The 26836-nt window shown below is 42.3% G+C and overlaps 2 protein-coding genes across 3 annotated transcripts in view; both read left to right on the plus strand.

Annotated features, from left to right (window-relative positions):
• SDAD1 (SDA1 domain containing 1) overlaps positions 1-664 on the plus strand; it is a 36770-nt gene extending 36106 nt beyond the window's left edge. For both annotated transcript variants that reach the window (XM_073340414.1, XM_073340416.1), the window contains exon 22: positions 504-664. In XM_073340414.1, coding sequence (XP_073196515.1) covers positions 504-554 — 51 coding nt within the window. In that variant the 3' untranslated portion in view covers positions 555-664. The remainder of the gene's footprint in view (positions 1-503) is intronic.
• A 5749-nt stretch (positions 665-6413) lies between these two features.
• Positions 6414-26346, plus strand: NAAA (N-acylethanolamine acid amidase). The gene is made up of 10 exons (XM_073340417.1): positions 6414-6645; positions 7927-8091; positions 14148-14274; positions 15471-15561; positions 17668-17744; positions 22362-22534; positions 23420-23482; positions 24113-24179; positions 25176-25204; positions 26265-26346. Exons 1-10 carry the CDS (start codon positions 6464-6466, stop codon positions 26338-26340), a joined length of 1050 nt encoding a protein of 349 aa, XP_073196518.1. The 5' UTR covers positions 6414-6463; the 3' UTR covers positions 26341-26346.
• The last annotated feature ends 490 nt before the right edge of the window (positions 26347-26836 follow it).

Raw genomic sequence — 26836 nt, forward strand, 5'->3', positions numbered from 1 at the left:
ATTAAGGCCACAGTTTTAACTATGGTGTGTTTTTTGAATTCCTGTGTGGCGATCTTGCCTGCTAATGTCTCCCATCCTATAGGTGGCTACATGCCAGCAATGAACAGGATTTTATATATATACGGTTTTCACATCACATGGGGATTGCTGCATGATGGGTGCTATATTGGTATTTCAGTTAAATACTTAAAAAGAACTGGAGTACTTATGACACCTTGGAGACTAACAAATTTATTTGAGCATAAGCTTTTGTGGGCTACAGCCCACTTCATCAGATGCATCTGATAAAGTGGGCTGAAGTGGGCTGTGGCCCACAAAAGCTTATGCTCAAATTTATTAGTCTCCAAGGTGCCACAAGTACTCCTTTTCTTTTTGCGGATACAGACTAACATGGCTGCTACTCTGCAACCAGTTAAATACTTGAAAACTTGTAGTAAGAATACCTCAATATTGCACTGTTATGCAACACGATTTATTTTATTTATTTGTTTTTTGTATTCTAGTTGGCATTACGAGATGCACTTTTGAAAAAGAGAAAAAGGCTGGTGAAATAACTTAAAACAACAAAGGAGCGGACTGTTTTATATCCTTACTGTGGGTATAGTAATAACCCTAGAAAATAATTTTTATATTGGAAAGTACAAGATCACCTGTACTGAAGAATTGGATGTCCATTGAATATAACTCTGCAGCACCAAATGAGTCTCATTTGTACGTGTTGGCGTCAAGAGATCCTGCATTCTAGAAGCATCTTCAGAAGGGAGGCTGTTACCTTTTATTGAATATAACTTATTTTGAGTTAACTGGTTATGTCCCTGTAAATATTAACTAAAGCAAGGAGAATTTCATTGTTAAATGTTTTGCCTGAATCATGGAAAATGTAAATCCTAGATCAATCCATGTAAAATCAATCCATGTAAAACTTTTACGTAGATTAAAAACTTTGTGCCTTTCATAAGCATGTAATTTTTTAAAGGACTTTGAAAACGGTTAACTTTAATTTCCCGCTTTTAGAAATAGAAGGTGGGTGAGGACTGAGGTAATCGCTTTTATTAGACCAACTTCTGTTGGTCTGAGAGAAGCTTTCATGCTACACAGAGCTCTTTTTCAGGTCTGAGAGAGGTAACCAAAGTGTCACAGCTAAATACAAGATAGAGCAGATAGTTTAGCATAAGTAGTTAGTGCATATTCTAAGGCAGGCATTCTCAACTTTTTTCTTTCTGAAACCGCCCCCCCCCCCCCCAACATGATGTAAAAACTCCACAGCCCACCTGTGTCACAACAACTTTTTCTTTGCGTATAAAAGCCAGGACCAGTATTCGGGAGTAGAAAGCAGGGCAGTTGCCCCGGGCAATATGCCCCGGGGGCCACCGCAAAAATAAGTTGCTCAGGCTTCGGCTTCAGCTTCAGGAGGTGGAGCTCAGGGGCCCAGGCTGCAGTCTGGCGCAGCAGGGCTTTGGCTTTCTGCCCCTGGCCCTAGCAAGCTTAATGCTGGCCATGTTTGGAGAACCCCCTGAAACCTGCTTGCAGCCCCTGGCTGAGAACCACTGTTTCTTAGGGACCTTTGAAGATGAAGTGGCCCGTTTAGCATGCCTGTAGTCATAGGACAAAAATGGGGGTTAGTGGGTTACGGCGTGTTGTAATAAGCTATAAATCCAGTGTCTTTATTAAGGCTATGTTTTTTAATGGCTAGCAAAGTTATGAATTTAAACTCCCAGGCTTGTCTTTTGAAAGTGTTGTGCAGGTTTCCTTTGAGGATGAGGACTGTGTTCACCCACAGGTGATATGATAGTTTTGTCTTCTATCATTTTCTTGTGAGTTCATTCAAGGGTGTAGTTATTGTCTGGTTTCCTCCCCATAGCTGTTGGGACATTTAGTGCACTGGCTGAGGTACACCACATGTTGTGATAGGCACCACATGTTGTGACATGTGTAGGACCCATGGCTCTTGAAAGGTGTGTTGTGGTGGACATTGATTGTTGTAGCCGTGGAGATTTGTCTGCAGGTGTTGCATCTGTTGTTGTGGCAGAGTCTGGTGCTGCTTTAAGTTGGTGACTTGTCCTAGTATAGCACCCCCTTCTCCCTGCCCCTTTTTGTGTCCTATGACCACAGAGGTGTTAACAGGCCCCTTAATCTTGAATGGTCCTTTTAGAATATGTGTTAACAGCTTATGCTAAAGTACAGGTTCAGTCTTGTTTTTAGCTGTGACACTTACCTTTCCCAGACCTGAAGAACTCCCAATAAGCTCAAAAAGAAAAGGAGTCCTTGTGGCACCTTAGAGACTAACCAATTTATTTGAGCATAAGTTTTCATGAGCTACAGCTCACTTCATCGGCTGCATACTGTGGAAAGTGTAGAAGATCTTTTTATATACACACAAAGCATGAAAAAATACCTCCTCCCACCCCACTCTCCTGCTGGTAATAGCTTATCTAAAGTGATCACTCTCCTTACAATGTGTATGATAATCAAGGTGGGCCATTTCCAGCACAAATCCAGGGTTTAAACAAGAACGTGGGGGGGGGGGGGAGCGGGTAGGAAAAAACAAGGGGAAATAGGTTACCTTGCATAATGACTTAGCCATTCCCAGTCTCTATTCAAGCCTAGGTTAATTGTATCCAATTTGAAAATGAATTCTAATTCGAAAGTTTCTCGCTGGAGTCTGGATTTGAAGTTTTTTTGTTGTAATATAGCAACTTTCATGTCTGTAATCGTGTGACCAGAGAGACTGTAGTGTTCTCCGACTGGTTTATGTGACCTAGAATCCTATTTTCGACGTCTCCGACTCAAGGAATATTTCCAACATACCTCTGAACAACATACTAATCCACAGAGACCTCCCTACCAACACTACAAAAAGAAGGATTCTGGGTGAACTCCTGCTGAAGGTCGAAACAGCAGACTGGACTTCTACATAGAGTGCTTCCGCCGACGTGCATGGGCTGAAATTGTGGAAAAGCAGCATCACTTGCCCCATAACCTCAGCAGTGCGGAACACAATGCCATCCACAGCCTCAGAAACAACTCCGACATCATAATCATAAAGGCTGACAAAGGAGGTGCTGTTGTCATCATGAATAGGTCGGAATATGAACAAGAGGCTGCTCGGCAGCTCTCCAACACCACTTTCTACAAGCCATTACCCTCTGATCCCACTGAGAGTTACCGAAAGCAACTACAGCATTTGCTCAAGAAACTCCCTGAAAAAGCACAAGATCAAATCCGCACAGACGCACCCCTGGAACCCTGACCTGGGATATTCTATCTACTACCCAAGATCCATAAACCTGGAAATCCTGGGCGCCCCATCATCTCAGGCATTGGCACCCTGACAGCAGGATTGTCTGGCTATGTAGACTCCCTCCTCAGGCCCTACGCTACCAGCACTCCCAGCTACCTTCGAGACAACACTGACTTCCTGAGGAAACTACAATCCATCGGTGATCTTCCTGATAATACCATCCTGGCCACTATGGATGTAGAAGCCCTCTACACCAACATTCCACACAAAGATGGACTACAAGCCGTCAAGAACACTATCCCCAATAATGTCTCGGCTAACCTGGTGGCTGAACTTTGTGACTTTGTCCTTACCCATAACTATTTCACATTTGGGGACAATGTATACCTTCAGATCAGCGGCACTGCTATGGGTACCCGCATGGCCCCACAGTATGCCAACATTTTTATGGCTGATTTAGAACAACGCTTCCTCAGCTCTCGTCCCCTAACGCCCCTACTCTACTTGCGCTATATTGATGACATCATCATCTGGACCCATGGAAAAGAAGCCCTTGAGGAATTCCACCATGATTTCAACAATTTCCATCCCACCATCAACCTCGGCCTGGTCCAGTCCACACAAGAGATCCACTTCCTGGACACTACAGTGCTAATAAACGATGGTCACATAAACACCACCCTATCCCGGAAACCTACTGACTGCTTCTCCTACCTACATGCCTCCAGCTTTCACCCTGACCACACCACAAGATCCATTGTCTACAGCCAAGCTCTGCGATACAACCGAATTTGCTCCAACCCTTCAGACAGAGACAAACACCTACAAGATCTCTATCAAGCATTCTTACAACTACAGTACCCACCTGCGGAAGTGAAGAAACAGATTGATGGAGCCAGAAGAGTTCCCAGAAGTCACCTACTACAGGACAGGCCTAACAAAGAAAATAACAGAACGCCACTAGCCGTCACCTTCAATCCCCAACTAAAACCCCTCCAACGCATTATTAAGGATCTACAACCTATCCTGAAGGATGACTCAACACTCACAAATCTTGGGAGACAGGCCAGTCCTTGCCTACAGACAGCCCCCCAACCTGAAGCAAATACTCACCAGCAACCACATACCACACAACAGAACCACTAACCCAGGAACCTATCCTTGCAACTGTGCCCACATCTATTCAGGGGACACCATCACAGGTCCTAATAACATCAGCCACACTATCAGAGGCTCGTTCACCTGCACATCCACCAATGTGATATATGCCATCATGTGCCAGCAATGCCCCTCTGCCATGTACATTGGTCAAACTGGACAGTCTCTACGTAAAAGAATAAATGGACACAAATCAGATGTCAAGAATTATAACATTCATAAACCAGTTAGAGAACACTTCAATCTCTCTGGTCACGTGATTACAGACATGAAAGTTGCGATATTACAACAAAAAAACTTCAAATCCAGACTCCAGCAAGAAACTGTTGAATTAGAATTCATTTTCAAATTGGATACAATTAACTTAGGTTACCTTGCATAATGACTTAGCCATTCCCAGTCTCTATTCAAGCCTATTTCCCCTTGTTTTTTCCTACCCGCTTCCCCCCCCCCCGGACATTCTTGTTTAAACCCTGGATTTGTGCTGGAAATGGCCCACCTTGATTATCATACACATTGTAAGGAGAGTGATCACTTTAGATAAGCTATTACCAGCAGGAGAGTGGGGTGGGAGGAGGTATTTTTTTCATGCTTTGTGTGTATATAAAAAGATCTTCTACACTTTCCACAGTATGCAGCCGATGAAGTGAGCTGTAGCTCACGAAAGCTTATGCTCAAATAAATTGGTTAGTCTCTAAGGTGCCACAAGGACTCCTTTTCTTTTTGCGAATACAGACTAACACGGCTGTTACTCTGAAATCTCCCAATAAACGGGAAAGCTTGTCTCTCTCACCCACAGAAGTTGCTCCAGTAAAAGATGATCTATCACCTACCTTGTTTCTCCAATATCCTGGGACCAACACAGCTACATCAACAGTACATACTTTCCCCTTTTTTGTTTAAAATAAAACAAACTTCACAGCTTGTACAATCAAATGATTGTGGATGTGCACAGTTAGGGTATTCTATGGTCCAAAACTGGAACAGTTAGTGGAAGAATGGGATCTGCATGACTGTTCTAAAACAATGCCCCTCTCCTAAACCTGACATCATATGGGCCAGAGATTTGGCCATACTGAGTCAATTGCAGAATGATGCCTAAATCTGTTGGAAGATGAAATAAAGTGCATGTCTATACCACCCCCCGCTGATAGCACCTAACCAATTACTTTTCTGTAGCATTTTGCTATGCAGTTTTTTTATTCAAAAATAATTTGCATCCTGTTTCCGTCACATTTCCCTCTCTCATCTCTGTCCTTTTTGTTGTCTGTCCCTCTCCCCACCCTGCTTTTCTTTTGACAAGTTCCCTTTTAAAAACACTTCACACTACGTTGCAAAGCCCGAAGTTAGAAGCTGGATTGATTTTTTTTTTTAATTCGTTTTCCCTCCCCTTTAAAGGTTTCTACGCTAGAAAATGTAAACAATAGCTAATGCTTTGTTTATCTGATACCCACACCACCTTTAAGAGTTGGCCGGAAGCCTGAGTCCATACCTGTAGGAAGGGGAACTGCTGCCCTGGGTCCATTTGTGTATGCATACAGAGGTACTGGAAGTAGGGGGGCTGCTACGCTGCCTGGCTTGAAGTGGTTTCCCTTTTATAGACAAGCTTTACCGTTTGGTGCAATGGCTGTCAGCACCCCCACAATTTAAAAAAGAAAAAAAAAGAAACGGTTCCAGCCCCCCTATGTAGCTAGAGCCTTGTATAAATAGGGACCAGAAGCCCCAGGAACGCAGCGTTCGTGGTTTAAGGCTGGCGCTGGCTGAGCGGGGATGGAGGGAGGCCAGGCCTGGCTGGGTCGGTGGGGCTGGAGCCAAGCGAAGGGAATGTTTTAAAAGCTTTGCCCCAAGGCCCAGGCTGCTGCTCGGGCCCTGACTGAAACCTAGCGGCTTCACAGCCCGCTTAGCCCCCTTTGGGGTGAGAAATCCGTTTCCTTATCTAGCGCCAGGGATTCACATCCTCCCCCGCCCGGGGGCAGAGCTTCCCCGCCGGCCCCCGCCCCTGCCGGCTCCGCCCTGCCCCGCGGGCCGCTCCCCGCTCGGAGCGGGGCCGAGGGCGCCGGGGCCATGGGCGCGGGCTGGGGCTGCGCGCTGGGGCTGGGGCTGCTGCTCCTGCTCTGGGCGGCGGCGGCGGCCGCCCCCCCGCTGTGCAACGTGAGCCTGGAGCAGGCCCCGCAGCAGCGCTGGCTGCCCGCCCTGCGGCACTTCGACCCGGCCTTCCTGCGGGCGGCCGTGGCCCGGGTCATCGAGTGAGTGAGTGTGTGAGCGAGGTCTCTGGGGGCGCCGCCCGGCCCCGCTGTCTGGGCCCCCCACGGTCCCACACACCCAGCCCGGGGCGTGGCTCGGGGGCGGGGGGGTGTCTCTCCCCTCGTTTTTCCGAGGGCGCCCATCACCGTGGCGCCCGGCTGGTGGGCCCTGCCTCAGCAACGCTGCACAGCCCCACTCGGGGGGGGGGCATGGAGCCAGCAGAGCCGAGTGCGGGCAACCAGCGTCGTCCCGCCGCCCTTTGCTCTCCGCTCGCCTTCCCCACCCGCTTCTTTTGCCTGGTGTCTTGTCCAGGGGCTCTCAAAGTGGGGGGGTCGGGACCCCTCAGGGGGTCGCCAGGTTATTAGCTGGGGAGGGGGGGCAGCCGCCAGCTGCCACCCCCAAACCCCGCTTTGCCTCCAGCATTTATAATGGTGTGAAATATATAAACAAGTGTTTTTAATTTGGGGGGGGGGGTCGCACTCAGAGGCTTGCTCTGCGAAAGGGGTCACCAGTACAAAAGTCTGAGAACCCCTGGTCTTGTCCCTAGCAGATCTCCCCATGCCGGGACGGCCCCTGCTGGATGGTACCGGAGCTGCTGCTTTGCTTGGAACCTGCCCTGGGGCTCTGCTGGCTGAACAGCTGCCTTGGTAGCAGGCCTAGGGGCCGTGCAGAGGGGCCCTGGAAGGCCATGTTGCGAGTGGGTGATGATGGGCTGGGCCCATACTTTGCACACCTGGGAGGAAGGGGAGGTAGCTGGTTCTGGCCCATTGGCTGGGTGAGGGTGCTCTGAGTGATGGTGGATTTTGCCAGCTTCAAGCCCCAATACTCAGGCTTTATGTAAGTAGAGTGAATGTCACCCTAATAAATAGCAATTTTAAAACCCCCAATACCACAGTGATGGCTGGTTAGAAATGTATAAAATTTGGAGTTTGAGGGGCCCTAATGGGAGAGGAAAAAGCATTGCACCCTGTAAAGCCTTAAGCACATGCTTCCCTTCCCTTCCCTTCCATGAATCCTGCTGAACGCCGCGGGATTACTTATGTGGATCAATGGCTGTGGGATCGAGGGATAAGATCGTGAGCCCTACAGGCAGTCTAGCACAAGTGTGGCTGCTAATTAATAATTGATAACGCAAAACAACTTTCTGTCTTGTGCTGACAAGATGGGCAGTGAATCCAATAACTGGTTAATGTGTGAGGTGTAGATACTGTACATACCACTCTGACTTGCTCACACCCATCTTCAAGGGAAAGATTAGCTGATATTTTGGATTTGTCTTTCAGTGAAAGTGTACCTAAGTGGGTCCATGCTGTCATTCGGCCAGTAGCAAAAGAACTGGAGTCTTTTATCCCTCAACCCTTTGCAGGAGAGATCCTGGGAATGTGCAAGGCACTGGGGATTAGTGTTGGAGATGGAATTCTCGTGAATTTGGCCTATGAATTTTCTGCGTAAGTATCTCACTTATCCTGGGAAATAAATTCAGAATATTCCAATTTTAAGGCAGTGGAGCAGAGTGTCTTAATGCAAAATGGCTATAAAGTATAATAGATTGAAGATGATAAATCTCGGGTCTAATATATGAGATGGAATCAGACTGAATTTTGAGCATACAAATCAATCAAGCAACATTAATGCTCTAATGGGGGGTGAGATGGTGCAGTGCAGTAATGTATATATTGAAATTAAGGCTGTCAATTAATCGCAGTTAACTCACATGATTAACTCAAAACAATTAATCGTGATGAAAAAAATTAATCGCGATTAATCGCACTGTTAAACAATAGAATACCAACGGAAATTTATTAAATATTTTGGATGTTTTTCTACATTTTCAAATATATCTATTTTGATTACAACACAATATAAAGTGTACAGTGCTCACTTTATATTATTTTTTATTATAAATATTTGCACTGTAAAAATGATAAACAAAAGAAATAGTATTTTTCAATTCACCTTATACAAGTACTGTAGTGCAATCTCTTTATCATGAAAGTGCAACTTCCAAATGTAGGTTTTTTTGTTAACTGAACTCAGAAACAAAACCGTGTAAAACTTTAGAGCCTACAAGTCCATTCAGTCCTACTTCTTGTTCAGCCAATCACTAAGAGAAATAAGTTTGTTTACATTTACGGGAGATAATGCTGGCCACTTCTTCATTACAATGTCACGTGAAAGTGAGAACAGGCATTCACATGACACTGTTGTAGCTGGCGTCACAAGATATTTATGTGCCAGATGCGCTAAAGATTCATATGCATCTTCATGCTTCGGCCATCGTTCCAGAGGACATACTTCCATGATGATGACGGTTGTTAAAAAAAAAAAAAAAATTAAATTTGTGACTGAACTCCTTGGGGGAGAATTGTATGCCTCTTGCTCTGTTTTACCCACATTCTGCCAGATATTTCATGTTATAGCTGTCTCGGATGATGACCTAGCACATGTTGTTCATTTTAAGAACACTTTCTCTGCAAATTTGACAAAATGCAAAGAAAATACCAATCTGAAGTTTCTAAAGATAGCTACAGCACTTGAACCGAGATTTAAAAATCTGAAGTGCTTTCCAAAATCTGAGAGTGACGAGGTGTAGAGCATGCTTTCAGAAATCTTAAAAGAGCAACACTCTGATGTGGAAACTACAAAACCCAAACCACCAAAAAAGATGCCACCAGCAGAAGGTTGATTTTCTGACTCATAATGATGAAAATGGACATGCATCGGTCTACACTGCTTTGGATGGTTATCAAGCAGAACCCGTCATCAGCATGAACGCATGTCCCCTGGAAGAGTGGTTGAAGCGTGAAGGGATATATGAATCTTTAGTGCATCGTGCATGTAAATATCTTGTGACACTAGCTATAACAGTGCCATGCGAAGGCCAGTTCTCACTTTTCGGTGACATTGTCAACAAGAAGCAGGCAGCATTATCTTCTGCAAATGTAAACAAACTTGTTTGTCTGAGTGATTGGCTGAACAAGAAGTAGGAGTGATTGGACTTGTAGGTTCTACAGTTTTACCTTGTTTTATTTTTGAATGCATGTTTTTTGTACTTAATTCTACATTTGTAAGTTGCACTTTCATGATAAAGAAATTGCACTACAGTACTTGTATGAGGTGAATGGAAAAATACCATTTCTTTTGTTTTTCACAGCACAAATATTTGTAATCAAAAATAAAGTGAGCACTGTACGCTTTGTATTCTGTGTTGTAATTGAAATCAATATATTTGAAAATGTAGAAAACGTCCAAAAATATTTAAATAAATGGTATTCTATTATTGTTAACAGTGCGGTTAATTGCAATTAATTTTTTTAATTGCTTGACAGTCCTAATTGAAATGTCAAAGCAAACCGGCAGGGAGCATCCCTTCAAAAGCTCATTAGATCCTTAACAGTTAAAAAGTAAATTAGATTAGTTTAATCATTTAGGCTGTAGGATTTCACTCAAAAAGCAGAAGTAAGGAGGATTTGTCTGCTCTGAGAAAATGAGTTTTGTTTTTTGTTTTGTTTATTTTTGAAAAGTTGTTTGTTAAGTATCACTTAGCTTCCGCTTGGAAACAAGTACATTTGTGTTTAAAACTGTCATGTTAGCTGATTGTGGCTATAGCCGCAAGTTACTTTTTGGGTTTGTCTACAGTGGGAAAATGAGGATAGTTCTCTTTCCTACGGTGAACAAATCATAGAATATCAGGGTTGGATGGGACCTCAGGAGGTCATCTAGTCCAACCCCCTGCTCAAAGCAGGACCAATCCCCAATTTTTGCCCCAGATCCCAAATGACCCCCTCAAGGATTGAACTCACAACCCTGGGTTTAGCAGGACAGTGCTTAAACCACTGAGCCACCAAGCTTAAATGGGGGGAAAAAGTTAACTTTTGTTTATTTTCAGTCAGTCAGTTAGTGCATGAGGAAACAGAAACAGGTTGTTTGAGTTCACAGCACTGCAGAGAAATGTTTAATTTAAAAAAAAATGACACACAAATTTTTCATCTGGAAAAATTCGCTCTCCATGTTTGGTTTTGACCCCTTTTCATCACAGTAGCTGAATGTTGGGCTTACTCTAGGTGACACTGTCTCTTTGCAAGCATAACTATCTGATATGTAAAAAGAAAAGGAGTACTTGTGGCACCTTAGAGACTAACCAATTTATTTGAGCATAAGCTTTCGTGAGCTACAGCTCACTTCATCGGATGCATAAAGTGGAAAGTACAGTGAGGAGATTGTACTCCTCACTGTACTTTCCAGTCTCCTCACTGTACTTTCCACTTTATGCATACGATGAAGTGAGCTGTAGCTCACGAAAGCTTATGCTCAAATAAATTGGTTAGTCTCTAAGGTGCCACGAGTACTCCTTTTCTTTTTGCGAATACAGACTAACACGGCTGCTACTCTGAAACCTATCTGATATGTGCGGGGCCCCTGCTGTGAGGTAGTCAGTGCCCTCTGCTCACAATGAAGCCATTAAGAGTTGAGGATTCTCCGCAGGACACTGGATTGGGTCCTAAAACATATGCGAGGTGGTGATGAAATAGCAACAGAAAGCTAATTTGTTGCTCATCGTTTCTATGATCTAAACATAATATATTTTACATGTAATCCTGTAAAAACAGCCTGGGTGCTGTGTTTGGAATCCTAGATTGCTGCATATTATGAAAGGAGAGTGACATATTTTTTTCTTTATCAGTTTTCTTCCAGGATCCTCAGGCATCTATTCTCTTTTATGGAAACAGTGTGCCACTATTACCATAAGCAGTAGGTTATTACATAGGGGTGTGTGTACCTTATCTAGACAGGGAAAAATATTGCATTAACACATACCTTCTAGTTCAGGTCAAAGGTATCCTGGGTGTAATTGGGTGCAGTTCCACTGGAGTCCTTGGAGTTGTACCTGTTGAAAAAAGAGCTGAATATGGCTTTTAGAGTTTGGTATATGCTCCTTTGAGTGTGCCGTGATCTACAAGTGATGGTCAAATGTTCAGTAATCATTCAAGTGTTACTGCATGACTCAGATGCCACTCACAATGGATAAAATTCTATATTTTTAACAGGAGATTTTTATTTTGTGATGTGTAAGTTGTTTCTTAATGCTAATAAAGGCCAGATAGCTCTGGTTAATTACTTTCTAGCTGAAGAGTTGTCTATTAAGAGTTAAAGACTGTAAGGTATGGTTTGCTATGAGAGAGCAGTATTAGAGGGAGACCGATTGCTATAATTAGGGTTCTATAACAATTTGCATTTTAAACTCCTGGTTACTGGTTTAAGTTACTCATAACTTCTCTGAACTCTCACATTTTGGGTTAAAATCTGCCTGAATTGGAATTTATGTTTTGGGAAACTTTGAGCCAAAATTGTTTAGTTTTCAAGTAACGGGAGAGTGGAAAAAAATATGCTTTCATCAGTATAAAAATGTTCTTAGTGGCTTTTTTATTTTATTTTTTTACGTTTAAATGCTGCAACAGCTGGTGTAAGGAAACTGAAGTTGAAATTTGGTGGGGATATCTCTCTCATTGAAGGAAAGTGTCTTAATGTTCTGATGAAAATTTATTTTGATTTTACCAAGTCTGAGCATTTGAAAATCACATTCTAAGTGCAGTGAGATTTTAACTAAGAAGTGCTAAATGTATAACATGCACTGCTAAAGGTTATGTTATAAATGCTTGAGTGGCAAATTTAGCAATCCAGTAACAATGAGCTGTGAATGCCTCAATCACTATTAGAGCTGGTTGTGAAATTTTTGACTCAACTTTTTTGTCAGACAGTGCCAATTCATCAAAACTGAAATTGTTTGCGGGAAAGGGTTGGTTTCGATAGATTTCTTGTCTGTCTCAAGTTTTTGGGAAGTTTTGAAATTGTCGAAATGTCCTGTTTTGAAACATTTGAAATGAAAAATTTCCATTTTTCTGTTTAAAATGACTTTTTATTTAGAAATTTAAGTTAATTATAGTTTAAAATATAAAACATTAAAAGGTTGAAATCAAAACAAAGCATTTTGATTGACCTAAACTGATTTAATTTTTTTTTTTTTTGGATTGTCAGTTTGCAAAAACTTTTGAGACTTCAACTTTTTGTCCCTATTTGGGATGGGAAAATTTTCCCAAGACAGGAAAAACATTTCCCACTCAGCTCTATTCACTATGTCTTGTAAGACAAAAAATTGCACAACTCCTGGGACTCACTTCCCTGGACCTCATGATGAGTAAGCTAGGGCATTGCAGAGATGTTAAGTTGCACAGTTAAGCACTCAGGTCAGGAGCAGTCAGTGTTAAGAGGCTGCATGTGTAATTTGAACGCCTCTCTTGTGTACATACATCATAATACAGTCTTTCATTACATGATTACATCCTGTTTCTTAAATAATACAAATTTTTTCTACAACCATAAGTACACATAATTTTTTAAATTCTGATATATTTTTATCATTTTCATTGTCAATAATTCAATATCTTTTTTGATTTTTGCCTTTAGAGAGTTGAGAACCAATATATAAAGCATGCATTTTAATATCGGGCCCAATCCTGTTATATTAAGGGTAATTATTGTTTTAGTCAAGGGAGAAGAGAGAGACCTAGCTAAGTTAATTCTTTTTAACTTGACCCTGGGCTTGTCAAGGTAAATGTAGATACATCATTTATTTTATGGGCATAATTTTAGATTTTTTGTATCCAAAGAAACTGCTGAACTGGTTGATAATTTGCAGCGGGATGGGGATTGGTACCTTTAAGGTTAGTGAATGAAAGCAGCATGTTACCTGCTTGAAAAGGTATTTTTATGGTTGGAGGAAACTGAGATGCCTATGTACCAAGAGTAGCACCTGACCTTTATAGCTAGGAATTATAGTGCTGGGTTATAATTGTGTTTGTCCTATAAATAACTTTCATGGACTCTTTTCAGAGTAGCAGCCGTGTTAGTCTGTATTCGCAAAAAGAAAAGGAGTACTTGTGGCACCTTAGAGACTAACCAATTTATTTGAGCATGAGCTTTCGTGAGCTGCAGCATCCCATGAAGTGAGCTGTAGCTCACGAAAGCTTATGCTCAAATAAATTGGTTAGTCTCTAAGGTGCCACAAGTCCTCCTTTTCTTTTCATGGACTCTGTTGGTCTGTCAGACAAAGAGTAGCACATAGTACTATAGGATATTATAGATGTGTATCTCAGTCAGTAAAAACAATTGGATGGCAATATGTACAGTATAGAAATGGTATATAATTAAAGATGGCATCGTAATACATATGCTGAAAGGGGCGGAGAGAAGGTTGCAAACGCAACTTTTACTGTCACAGATGAGCGTTTACATTGCTTTGTGGTCTCCACATGTGGTTTTTTAAACTGTAGCTGTTTAACATTTGTATATGCAATGCCATAAGTGCTAATGGCATTTTACAGAGAAAATAAAATAAAGGTTCAGTCACGGCCGTAAGAAATTTCCTGAAAAATTATTCAATATTGAAAAAATCTCTGTGTTTTGGGGTTTTTTAGATAGTTCCCTTCTGCTTTTGTTTTCCAAGGTTCTGTACCAGTATTGTTGCTCAAGATTCCAAGGGAAAGATTTACCATGGTCGGAACATGGACTATGCTTTCGGAGATATTTTACGCAAGATGACAATTGACGTGCAGTTTATGCAAAATGGGCAGGTATGGTCTGTTTTTGGTACGGGTTGATGCTGTTTTCTGAGAATGGCACACAGGTCTGCATATTTTTAAGCAGCTGGACTTAGTGGTTTGAATAACAAATCCACAGAGGAGTGCAAGAAAATGAGTAATAGAATATTTGCTGTTTAGAGTGCTTCGCCATCTGTCCAGGTTTATATAATAGAGCTTTGTTTATCATTGTAGTATCTGAGCACCCCAGCCTCTCTCTCTGGGGCTACGGTGTAACTGCATTTGAGTTATTCATTTTTGGGCACCACAATATCAGAGAGAAATTGAAAAACTGGACAGAATTCATACTAAAACAAAATTGACCTGGGGCCAGGAGAGACCTACTTACAAGGAAATATTGAAAGAGCAAAATATGTATAGGATAGTGAAGGGAGAACACAAGTTTACAAATATTAGAATGGTGAAAACTCCAAGAATGGAGAGGAATTATTTAAGGTGGTACATGGGTGTATAACAAGAGTTTAATGGAAGGAAGTTAAGAAAAGGGGAACTCAGACTGAGTTTGAGAAAAATCTTCTTGATTGTGCGATGTATTTGGCTGGAGAATAGTCTCCCAAGGAGACCAAACGCAGAGCACATTTAAAACATGATCAAAATATTTGAACACATGCAGTAGAGCTCAGTTTTGGTGAGGAGAGGGATTGGAGAGCCTAACAAGTAATTTTCGTCTCTGATTTCTCTGATTCTTCCCTTTCAACACTATCTTTTCCTTTTTAAGAATCTTATTGCATGGCTGTCAGTCTGACAACTTCTGCAAATATTATATGCGCTGACCAATGTGTGTGTTTTAGTTTTTAATATTTTAAATGATGTATTTGCTGTTGCAGTCTCCTCATATCTGTCTATCTTAGAAATGGAGGATTCTGCCTCACAGTCAGACACTCGCTAACTTGAACAACATTTTAATAGCAGTTGGGTTATCCTTAGCAATGAAATGCAATGGAATTTAATCTTCGCTTTTTTTATCTCTAGTTTCCTTCTTCAATCATGATGCAGATATTTGAATGTCATAATGTTATTGCGTTAACTTTTTCAAATGACAAATGTTGGAATCCAGTTATTTCTTCACTGGAAATCCACAGGTAAAATGTAAGAATCTGTTTTGGACCATTGTATTAAAAACATGTCTGTCCCATAACTGTAGAATGGTGTACATTTTCTGATTTCAGGTAGCGTATAAGGGTACCACATTTATGGGCTATGTCGGCTTATGGACCGGACAGAGTCCACACAAGTTTACAATTTCTGGTGATGAACGAGGTAAGTCAAGCTCACAACCATAGCACTGTCATACCAAAACATTTCAATAGTTTAACTCCTTAGTTGTAAATGATGTAGTTGAACATCGTTCTAAAGCACTTTTGTCTAAGTGAGGTTGGAGCTATCACCTTATGCCTGACAACTCTCCTACGTTAGATGGGACTTACTGCAGTTCAGCTGCTTTTATCCTTGTCCGACTCTTCTGCCAGAGTCTCCCTCAAACATGCTGGCCACTGAAGTGGGGTAGAGCACAACTTTCTGGCCTCCTGCATACATAAGCACCTGTGGCCACCCCGAAGAGGAGAGATGTTTAGATGTCTATATGGCAGCATTTGAACTTCAAACAGCAGAAGCAGGAGATGGGGGAATTCTGGGGAGGCAGCAGGAGGAGAATTTGTGGCCCTTTGAGGAGACGCCACTGAGGAAGGGAGACATGGGGCTGAGAGAAAGAGACCATCTTGTGCAGGGAGTCAAAAGCCTGGATCCCCTGGCCTGTTCTAGTATGGTAGGGCCCATGCATACGGGGGAAAAGAGGAGAAGAGAGGCAGTTGGATCTGCAGCGTGGGAAAAGAAGGGTTGAAGAAGTGGTTGGAGACAGTGGATTAAGGGATGAGGGAAGACTGAGAAGCAGTGCAGACCCACTTGAAGGGTCATTGGAGAGAGAAGGGACAACTGATGACAATGGAAAAGCATTTGAGAGCAATGAAGGCAGAGGTGGCAATGTCCCTTTAAGTTAGAGGCCAGTCTCTCCCCCTTGGGAACCTGAGTTTAGATTGAAAGATGTAGAGGCATGTATAGAACGGTCAGACCTTGGATCCCAGTTTTTGAAGGAAGCAAACCAATGTTTAATGAGGGGGAGGCAAAAGGAGAATTAAGCATTGTTAAATATTAGAGATGGGTCTGAGCACCAGAGTTGAGAGGTAGTTCGATGTGGGTCAAGTTAGGGCACCCTTGTCCACCAGGCACTGGACTGAGATGATGATCTTGCTTCATATACTCTTATATGATAAGGATGTATGACCTTGGTCTCTACAAAGAACAATAGCACCAACAGCAGCGTGCGGGGAGCGTGTATTGCTGTTGTGCAGAATAACAACTGCCGCTGGCTTGCTTTTTTTACCTACCGCTGAACTATTGAGATAAAATTGAGGGAAGGAGTCATGAGACTAGAGGAGGTGATGGCTCTACATTAGCCTAAAAGTTATTTAAGTGACAGGAAGGATTCTTCCTGTGGACTTTCTCATTTGTGTTTCTGGCCCGTGGATAATTTTAACCATGAATGTCAGTTTCTGTTCTGCTTAGTTTTCTTCAGCCAAAGAGTCATCACTGCTTTTTTAGCTGTGCTCCAGATTTCTGTCCAGTACTTTTCATTCTTTGTAGAATTAAAATACAATAAATTATACAGGGAACATAAAAGTAGGAGCGTTTCCCCTAGAAGCTGTTAACAGTTTAGGCGTGGCTGGCTGAATTGTGACCATGTCGTTAATGTGTGTTACAAGACTCTGCCCTCTGTTACACTAACCTCAGCCTTTCTCTTGCCCAGTATTCTGCTATGAAGAAATAATGTTTATAAATGGAAAAGCCAGTGAGTCACCAACTGTAATGGGAAAGGAACGTGGGGACTTTACGACTGAAATTGTTAGTGTTGGTCTTTCCTGAGAGGTGTTGAGTACTTCTTGTGACAGTGCCCCTTAAATTCACTTGATATTGAGTCTCCTACAGTGATTTTACTTTTGGGTTTTTGGTGTAGGTAAAGTGAGAAAAGACTAGTTGTCCCAAACTCTGTTGCAGTATTGGTCCCTGACGCAGTGGCTGTCGCATTATAGCTACCTGGTGGGTCATTCTCCACCCAAAAGTTGCTGCAGCTGATGCTGAAGTTGGTAATCAGTGGCTGTCACTTTGATTCCCAATAGCAGCATGGCTAGAGAATTTATTGTACTGTACTTTGTTGGTGAGGGAGAGGATTATAGAGATCGAAAACAGAGCTTGAGAGGAGAAGTGAAGGATGGTAAGATGGGGAGAGATGATGAAGATACACAGTATAGGTATTGGTTGGCAGCAGGAATTGCCTGCGTGTATAATAGCACTTCCCTTTTCTTTTTTCAGATAAGGGAAGATGGTGGGAGAATGCGGTAGCTGCTTTCCTGAGTCGAAACGTCCCAGTCAGCTGGCTTGTCAGGGATGTACGTATGCAAAGTGTTCTATCTTCTTTATCTTAGTCACATACCACTAGCTGTTTGAAGACGCAAAGTATAATAAGAACTTTGTCGTTCCATTTTTCATTTGTGTTGAAAATTACATAGATACCCTGGCAAGTATATGACCTGTATAGGAGCGTATTGTATTGGTTGAGAGTTTTTGAGCTATAAACTGTCCGAAGGCAGGAAATAGAGGCCCTTCCAGTACTGCAGGGGCTTCTTGCCAAGTAGCTTGAATTTATCACTCAGTAACATTTAAGTTTCTGTGAAAAGACGCCCGTCCCACAGAACAGGAAGTATTTTAAGGGACCAGGTGGCTACAAAGTAGTGTAAATGCATAATAGCTGCACTGTTAGCTAGACATACAGGTGGGTATGCGATAGGGAAGGTATTTTACCCCACTCTGAACTCTAGGGTACAGATGTGGGGACCTGCATGAAAAAACCCCTAAGCTTATTTTTACCAGCTTAGGTTAAAACTTCCCCAAGATACAAACTATTTTACCTTTCGCCCTTGGACTTTATTGCTGCCACCACCAAGTGTCTAATAAATATATAACAGGGAAAGAGCCCGCTTGGAAACGTCTTTCCCCCTCCCAAAATCCTCCCAAACCCTACGCCCCCTTTCCTGGGGAAGGCTTGATAAAAATTCTCACCAATTTGCATAGGTGAACACAGACCCAAACCCTTGGATCTTAAGAACAATGAAAAAGCAATCAGGTTCTTAAAAGAAGAATTTTAATTGAAGAAAAAATAAAAGAATCACCTCTGTAAAATCAGGATGGTAAATACCTTACAGGTAATCAGATTCAAAACATAGAGAATCCCTCTAGGCAAAACCTTAAGTTACAAAAAGACACAAAACCAGGAATATACATTCCCTCCAGCACAACTTATTTTATCAGCCATTTAAACAAAACAGAATCTAACACATATCTAACTAGATTGCTTATTAGCCCTTTACAGGAGTTCTGACCTGCATTCCTGCTCTGGTCCTGGCAAAAACAACACACAGACAAAGAGAACCTTTGTTTCTCCCCCACTCCAACTTGGAAAGTATCTTGTCTCCTCATTGGTCCTTTTGGTCAGGTGCCAGCGAGGTTATCCTAGCTTCTTAACCCTTTACAGGTGAAAGGGTTTTTCCTCTGGCCAGGAGGAATTTTAAAGGTGTTTACCCTTCACTTTATATTTATGACATAGCTGCACTGGTAGCTAGACATACAGATGGGTATGTGATAGGGAAGGTATTTTACACTATTTGCAAATATAGTTGCATATTTAGGCTATTGCTTCAGCAAGTATTCAGCTTCACAGTGAGAAGTACACAGGCATTTAAACTCTGGCTAAGATTATGGTTTAATGGAATCCCACGTGGTTCATACATATATGCGATGTACTGGGTAGTTGGCGAGATAAAACTGCGCTGCTTCTCAGTGTCATGAATTACAACAAACAAGACGCTTTCGTTTCCAAGTAAAATAAACAGTATGTTCCACTGCGGAGCAGGTGTGTGGTGTCTGAAAGCAGCACTGTAGTTGGCAGTTTTGATAAATCTGTCACAAAGGGTCTGTCTCTTCTGCAGTCAGAGGTGCGAATACAGCGCATGTAGACACACCTGAGCTGGCTTTGATCTAGGTAGATCAGATAACAAAAGCCGTGAAGCCACGATGGCATAGGCGTACAAGTTCTTTTGGGTCCTTGGGTCTGTACTTCAGCAGGTAGTTTGTGTTGCCATGTCTTCACTGATATTGAGTTAGCTAGATGAGAGCTAGTCTGAATCTTCTTGAGAAGATTCAGTTCCCATCTCAAACTCAGAAGAACCTGAATGAACACTTCTGCAGAAGCTAGTTAGTTGTTGCAGGGATTCGATTTAAAATAACCACCTGCTTATCCAATGTTTTGCCTTCAGCAATATGTATGTACTGAAACAATTAGTGTAACAGTTTTTAATTGTAAAGCCAAATGCCTTTTGCCAGAATATCTCAAAACGAAGACATTGAAAAATAATACACACCTGTTGAGGCATCAAAGTGGCATTGTGGGATCTTATATTTGATTCATTTGGTGAAACTCCAAAGGGGAGAGATTAAATTTTCAAGGAGGGAGTCGTTATGTGTAACACTGGGTGTTTGTTGAAAGTTCGTGAGTATACTAGAACAAAGAGGAGTCCTTGTGGCACCTTGGAGACTAACACATTTATTTGGGCATAAGCTTTCGTGGGCTAGAACCCACTTCATCAGATGCATGGAGTGGAAAATACAGGAGCAGGTATAAATACATGAAAAGATGGGAGTTGCCTTACCAAGTGTGAGGTCAGTCTAACGAGACAATTCAATTAACAGTAGGCTACCAAGGAAGGAAAAAAAACTTTTGAAGTGGTAATGAGACTGGCCCATTTCAAACAGTTGACAAGAAGGTATGAGCAACAGTAGGGGGAAATTAGTATGGGGGTAATTAGGTTTAGGTTTTGTAATGACCCAACCACTCCCAGTCTTTATTCAGGCCTAATGTGATGGTGTCCAATTTGCAATTTAATTCAAGTTCTGCAGTTTCACATTGCAGTCTGTTTTTGAAGTTTTGTCAACTTTTTGAAATGGACCACTCTCATTACCACTTCAAATGTTATTTTTCCTCCCTTGGTATGCTACTGTTAATTGAATTGTCTCGTTAGACTGACCTCACATTTGGTAAGACAACTCCCATCTTTTCATGTATTTATACCTGCTCCTGTATTTTCCACTCCATGCATCTGATGAAGTGGGTTCTAGCCCACGAAAGCTTATGCCCAAATAAATTTGTTAGTCTCTAAGGTGCCACAAGGACTCCTCGTTCTTTTTGCTGATACAGACTAACACGGCTGCCACTCTGAAACCTGAGCATACTAGATTTCCTGAATTGCAGAGTTCTCCCTATAGCTGATTACTGAACCCCCAATAGTAATAATCTTTTTGAAATGCCAGGTACATCTTGTCCAAAAGCTAAAGAAAATTAACTGTCTGTAACCAAACTCCATCTTGCCATGATATGTGGAATGAAGATAGAAATGTACAGAGGGCTGCATAGGAAGTATGTGCACGAAGCTCTAAGCAATTATTAGGATTTCAGTGCACAGATCCCAGGCTAAGGGAACCAAACAAGTGACTTTGAACAAGGTGATGAGAGGAGAGCACTTACACATTGTGACACACAAATCCAACCTCCTGCTTCTTTCCTGTTTGGCTCTCATTCACACACCTGATACTAGTTCAGCACATCTGAAATGAATTTGCAGGTGCAGTCTAGACAATGGTAGTGACCTTTGTACCATACGCACCATATGTTTCTTGCATAACTGCAGTGGAATAATGAGCAAACATTGAGACAGCTGTATATGAGGAAAAAAACCAAACCTTTGGTTACCGAGAGCCTGACATTGCTAAACATTTAATTTCTTCATGTACCTTGTTATACAAGGTACCTGCTGTCTCATTTGTTTGTTTTTATTTCACAAGCCCTGTTTTCTTTTAATTCCTGTACTGTGTTAATTTGTTAGGGTCAGTTTTTAAGGGAGTATTTCCTACAGCCCTAATCTTGCAAACACTTCAGCATGTGCATAGTTTTACACTTATGAGTAACTCCATTGACATCAATGGGACTAGCCGTGTGCATGAAGTTACGTGTATAAGTTTGCAGGAGTAAGGTTTAAATAACTCATTTGCATTTTTATCTCCCCACTGCCACCAGTATTCACATAAACCAAAGTTAAAACCAAGGCCTGGAGAAGCCTTTTTTCTTTCATCCCATAATTTAGGGCTCAGTCCTGCAAAGTGCTTCCGTGGAAATTGACAACACACTCAGGTCCTTTACTTTTCATCATTGATGCTCTCTGGGTACTTTCTATATTTTACTCAGTTGGGATGGTGAAACCAGAGTACTCAATTCCTAGTCATTGTCCTTTCCTGGTTCTTATGCCGAATGGTGGAAGTCGGGTTGGACAGCTATTTTCATGGAATTTTTAAAAATGTCACTTACTAGCTGTGGGGAAAAATGTGTGTTCACCAAACCTGGACCTACCTGACAATCGTGTGCTTGGGCTGGGATATTCAAAGGAGCCTAAGGGAGTTAACTACCCAAGTCCCATTGAAAGTCAGCTAGGAGCAGGGGCCTAATTTCCTTAGGCTCCTTTAAAAATCCCAGTCTTGGGGTTGTTTTTCTCTTTTTTGGTTTCCTCATTCTTCCTAATGGGCCTGATGAGTTGAAAGGAACGACTCTTAGCATTAACTTCTCACTAGTGGGAGGATGTGGTGTACAATTTGGGTTTATATATGGTTCCAGTTCTGCCAACATTTAGATGCGTGCTTAAGTTCAAGCACATTGCCTAGTCCTCTTGGCTTCAGTGGGCCTGCTTAGAGTGCATACATTGATTGCAAGATCAGGGCCTAAATGAGAAACCATTCCCATACTACACAGATACCCACTCTACTGATCACTAAGCCAAAACTGACCTTTTCCATAAAATGCAGCCTTCACTGGAGCCAAGAGCCCCCCGGCTCTGAGCTGTCTTGATGCAGTGTCTCGGCAGGCTGTGCAGTATTGATTCCCAGTGATTTTGGTTTTGCACTAGACCCTGAGCAAAGCTGCAGACTTTCAAGCTGCCGTTCTCAAACTGGCTGCGACCCCGATCATTGCGGACGTTTACTACATCGTCGCAGGAACGTCGCCCAAAGAGGGCGTGGTCATCACAAGGAATAGAAGGGGGCCGGCAGACATCTGGCCTCTTGAGCCCACAGCTGGAGCGTAAGTGGCCACAAATGTTGCTTTGTTTCACCTTTGTGAGCTGCTATTGGGAAGAGTGTTCAATAGACCCAAGACGCGGTGGGAGGGCAGCATCTTGTGGTCTGCAGTGTCGACTATGGTTGAGCCTGGAGATGCTTTCGCTAATGTCTCTGAATGGAGCTCCATCCAGCCCTCCTCAGCCAGGGAAGCCACTTTCGGACAGGGCAGGGGCAGTCCTCAGAGAACCGGGGGGAGAAAAGGGACATGTGGATTGTTTTTTTTTTTTTTACTGAGGACAATACACACAATTGAGATTATATAAGCCTGTGACAAGAAGTACAATTCAGTTACTGGTACAGATATGAATGCTATCCAATTGCTGAGCCGCTTCACTGGCAATAATATGCCAGTCTGCATGTATGTAGGAGATTCAGGGATGTTTCAAATTCATGTGTGTCACTGATGTACAGCTCAATTTACAAGTAACAGGATGTTTTTCTGACTGTTAGCCTTGCACACTCACTTTGGGATCTGAAAGTTATGCTGGATTCTTTCCTCCTTTTGTATCATCGCTGGTAATAAAAGATTTGCATGCTAAACTGCGCTATCTGTGACCTATCTGCAACCCCACTAGGTTCAGATATTACTATTGGGTAAATAATTTGTCGTCGTAACTAGAATTTAGCAGACAATTCAGTTGATGCACAAGATGAATCCAGCTGATTCTCTGTTAGTAATGCTGGCTTTGCAGGGCTAACAGAAGTAAAAAGCATTTTAAAAAACCTTATCTTTTTCACTAAAGTAAAACAAACAAACATGCCAAAAAAACCTCATGTCTGTTTTTATTAGCCACCTGTGCAACTGGGTGAAATTACACTTGCTTTTTTGGTTTGTTTTGTGGTGTAGGTGGTTCCGTGTGGAAACAAACTATGACCACTGGGTTGCTCCTCCTCCATTTGATAAACGAAGGTGAGTTTGAGTAGGAGTTGTGACCCCGGATGCCGTTTTTGTATTTAAGAGGTGACACAGGCTTCTTGGGTGCTTCCCTGGGCAGCTTCATGTGCTGAGCAGGCAGCCACTTCAGCTCCTGCAGCCTCACTCAGAAGAAACTAGACCAGGTAAGGAGTGATACTGCCTGGTTCCAGTGCTCTTTGGCTGGAAGCACAGTGGTCACAGGGTGACGACTCTCTAACATGAGGCAGAAGAAAATCGTGGGAAGGGAAAGATGCTTGGTGTTGGTGTCCCAGTAGAAGACAGAATTTAACCCTAACCATAGTGTTCAGGCCTCACAATGACAGGCTGTTTGGAGGCATTGTTAAAAGCCTCAGCAACATTTTTAGTTGATTTGGCTGTTTGATGCAAGGGGGCAAAATGTGTTGGCAGATTGGCTGCAGTTCTGTAGCTATATCCTCTAATGGTAATGCCTCTCATTCAATTATGGTCGATTGGATTCAGCTCATACCATCTTTTAGTGTAATTAAGCCCCAAGCAGATGTTTTGATGTGGATTGATTTAGTGGCCAACATTTCTCATTCAGGCTGCATAACGTTTTCTATGGCCGTTATTTTTGTTGAGTGACGTTGCATCCTTTCCTTGCAGAACTGCAGCCATTAAAGCTCTCAATGCCACTGGATGGGACAATATTAATTTTGAGACCCTCTTTCAGGTATTTCTTTTAAATTTTGCATCATGATGTCTGGATGTTGACTAAAAATTCTGCTGTTTGGAGAGAAGGTTAGAACAGCGATTAAGGAATGTGACGGTTTTTAGTGAGGATTTGGAAAATTACACAGGCATTTCATGGCTAAGGATATACAGCAAAGGGCTCATGTTTGCTCATTTGAGTGGCGATTGTCGTCAAGGGTCACTTGAACTGCGCTCTAGTGATGGAGAACTGAGCCAGGCTGTGCTGCTGATTTAGTGTATGACCTTGGGCAAGTCACTTAAGCCCAAATTTTCCAGTGTCTGTGAATTGTGGGTGACTCAATTTTGGAGCGCCCAAGTTGAGAATCCTGGGGTTTAATTTTCAGCCCCCATTGGCTTCAGCTGACACTGTGGGTGCTCAGCTTCTCTGAAAATTAGGCTACAGTGGTCTCAAACTGAGCATCCAGAATTAATTGGGCAGCCTTGATTCTTGTGTGGGGTTTTTAGGCAGTAATTCAGATATGGTAGACTTTCAGAAGCACATTAGGGAATTAAAAGTACAAGTTCCACTGATTTCTGCCCATTATATACTATAATTGTAGTGGTTCCTTTTAGGATGCTATGAACTATTACTTTTAAATGAGGAACATGTGTAACATAGCTGTATTCTGATTGCTCAGACAGGAGCATGTGAGGAACGCAGGTTGACTGTATCACCAGCATTATTAGATGATTTCTTTGGTACAAGCACAGGTATAAATACTGCAGACACTTAGAGAGGGGGTAGAAGGTTGATACAAGTTCCTCTTAAATGGAGGAACTTGACAAAACTTTGTGCATTTGCAAAGCTTTTTTGTTTAAAAATGTTCAATAAAGTGCTCTGATTTTTAAAAATGGATAGGGTAACCTTTGATCTTGCGTTATCCATCTTAAATAATTGTATCCGACTGTTTCTAAATAGCCTTAAACATTTCTTTTAATCTGACAAAATGACAGGCTCTTTAATTTTTTTGAATAGGTATTATCAGTGAGGCCGGTCTTAAACAAGTAAGTATCATGTTTAGAAACATAGATCAATGCCCATTGCCACACCAGGGCAGTTTATATTTAATTTCGATTTAGATTATCAGAAGATTTTCCTTTAACTGTGCAAAATATCCCATGATTTTCCCCAGCCTTAAACACTGCTCCTGTGCTCAGTGCTTTTCAGTGTCTGCCCTCACTTGGGTTTCTGACTTCTTTGTCGGTCACTCACTGTCCAGTAAAAGAACCATAGTTCATAAGGCTCAGTCCTCCTGTGTGTGGAGTCTACACTTCACAATAATATGCAACAATGAAGCAAATTGATACTCAGACCAGCCAGTCTTCCCCTGAGTGATGCATCTTGTTCCTGATATGTTGAATGTTCATTTTCCACTTAGTTTTTGTTGCAACTCTTGCCTTTGTTAATCAGTGTTAGTAAATTTGCTTTGCTTTGAAGAGGAAAAAATAATACATGCATACCGTAGCTACTGAGTGTAGTTTTACAAGCTACTGCATGCCTAACCAGTGCTGAGTTCTTTCACTGGCTCCATAATGGCTCTATGTTTTACAAAAATTTGCATCTCCCCTTCTTCCTGTTGTCCTGTTTTATTTTTAGACGTAGCTCAGTATCTCCACAGCTTCCCTCAATCACGCAAAGAGCTCTGGAATTGGTTCCTCAGGGTCAGCAACAAGGATTTAAGCCCCTATATATTGTGCTTATACTCTTCCTCACAATTTGAATTCTGTCACTGTAACAATTGAGATCAATACTATTAATATTCTAGTAAACTGATCAAATAGATACAGACTCACAATTTAGGGCATATTTTCTGCTGGGTAAAATTCCCTTGATCTCTATAGAGCTGTGCCATTTTGCACCAGGAGAGAATTTGGCTGTCAGTGTTACCAAACTCTTCCGGATATTTCAACACTCTGTGCCTTTTGATTGTTTTGATTTGGACAAGTAGAATGCTTCTTTCTAGTAAGATTGATTCTATTGCTTTGCTGTTGTTACCCGTATCTTCCTGGATTTGAGATGGTATTTTAAGCACACAGTACATCTTTTTTCCCCCTTTTCCCCCAGTTACACCATATATACCACGGTAATGAGTGCTGCAGTCCCAGACAAGTACATGACACGGATCAGAACCTGGGAGTGAACATGTGTAAGTAACATATTGGTGCTGATAGTTGTTTTCAATGAATATGAGCTCTCAGTGGTACCTATGGATGGGATTTCCTTTCCTGTTGAGGTGAGGGAACTTAGCACCTGATTCCCTTAGGCTGAGATTTTCATAAGAGCCCATCTCCCATTGAAGTTCAGTGGCCTGCTCTTCCAGTCCTGGGTTGGGCCTAAAAATCACACTTAATTTTATGAAGCTTTTAATGATGCAGTTTAAATGTCCAGCAGGGACTAGAGGTACAGTCCTATAAAACAGTGGTTTTCAAACTTTTTCTGGTGACCCAGTTGAAGAAAGTTGTTGACGCCCATGACACAATGGAGCTGGGGATGAGAGATTTGGGGTGTGGGAGGAGCTCAGGGCTGGGGCAGAAGGTTGGGGTGAGGGCTGTGGGGTGGGGCCGGGAAAGAGGGAGTTTCAAGGTGTGGGAGGGGCTCTGGGCTGGGGCAGGGGGTTGGGGTGTGGGAGGGGCTCT

This window comes from Lepidochelys kempii, chromosome 4 (genome assembly GCF_965140265.1).
Source record: "Lepidochelys kempii isolate rLepKem1 chromosome 4, rLepKem1.hap2, whole genome shotgun sequence".
Lineage (NCBI taxonomy): Eukaryota > Metazoa > Chordata > Testudines > Cheloniidae > Lepidochelys > Lepidochelys kempii.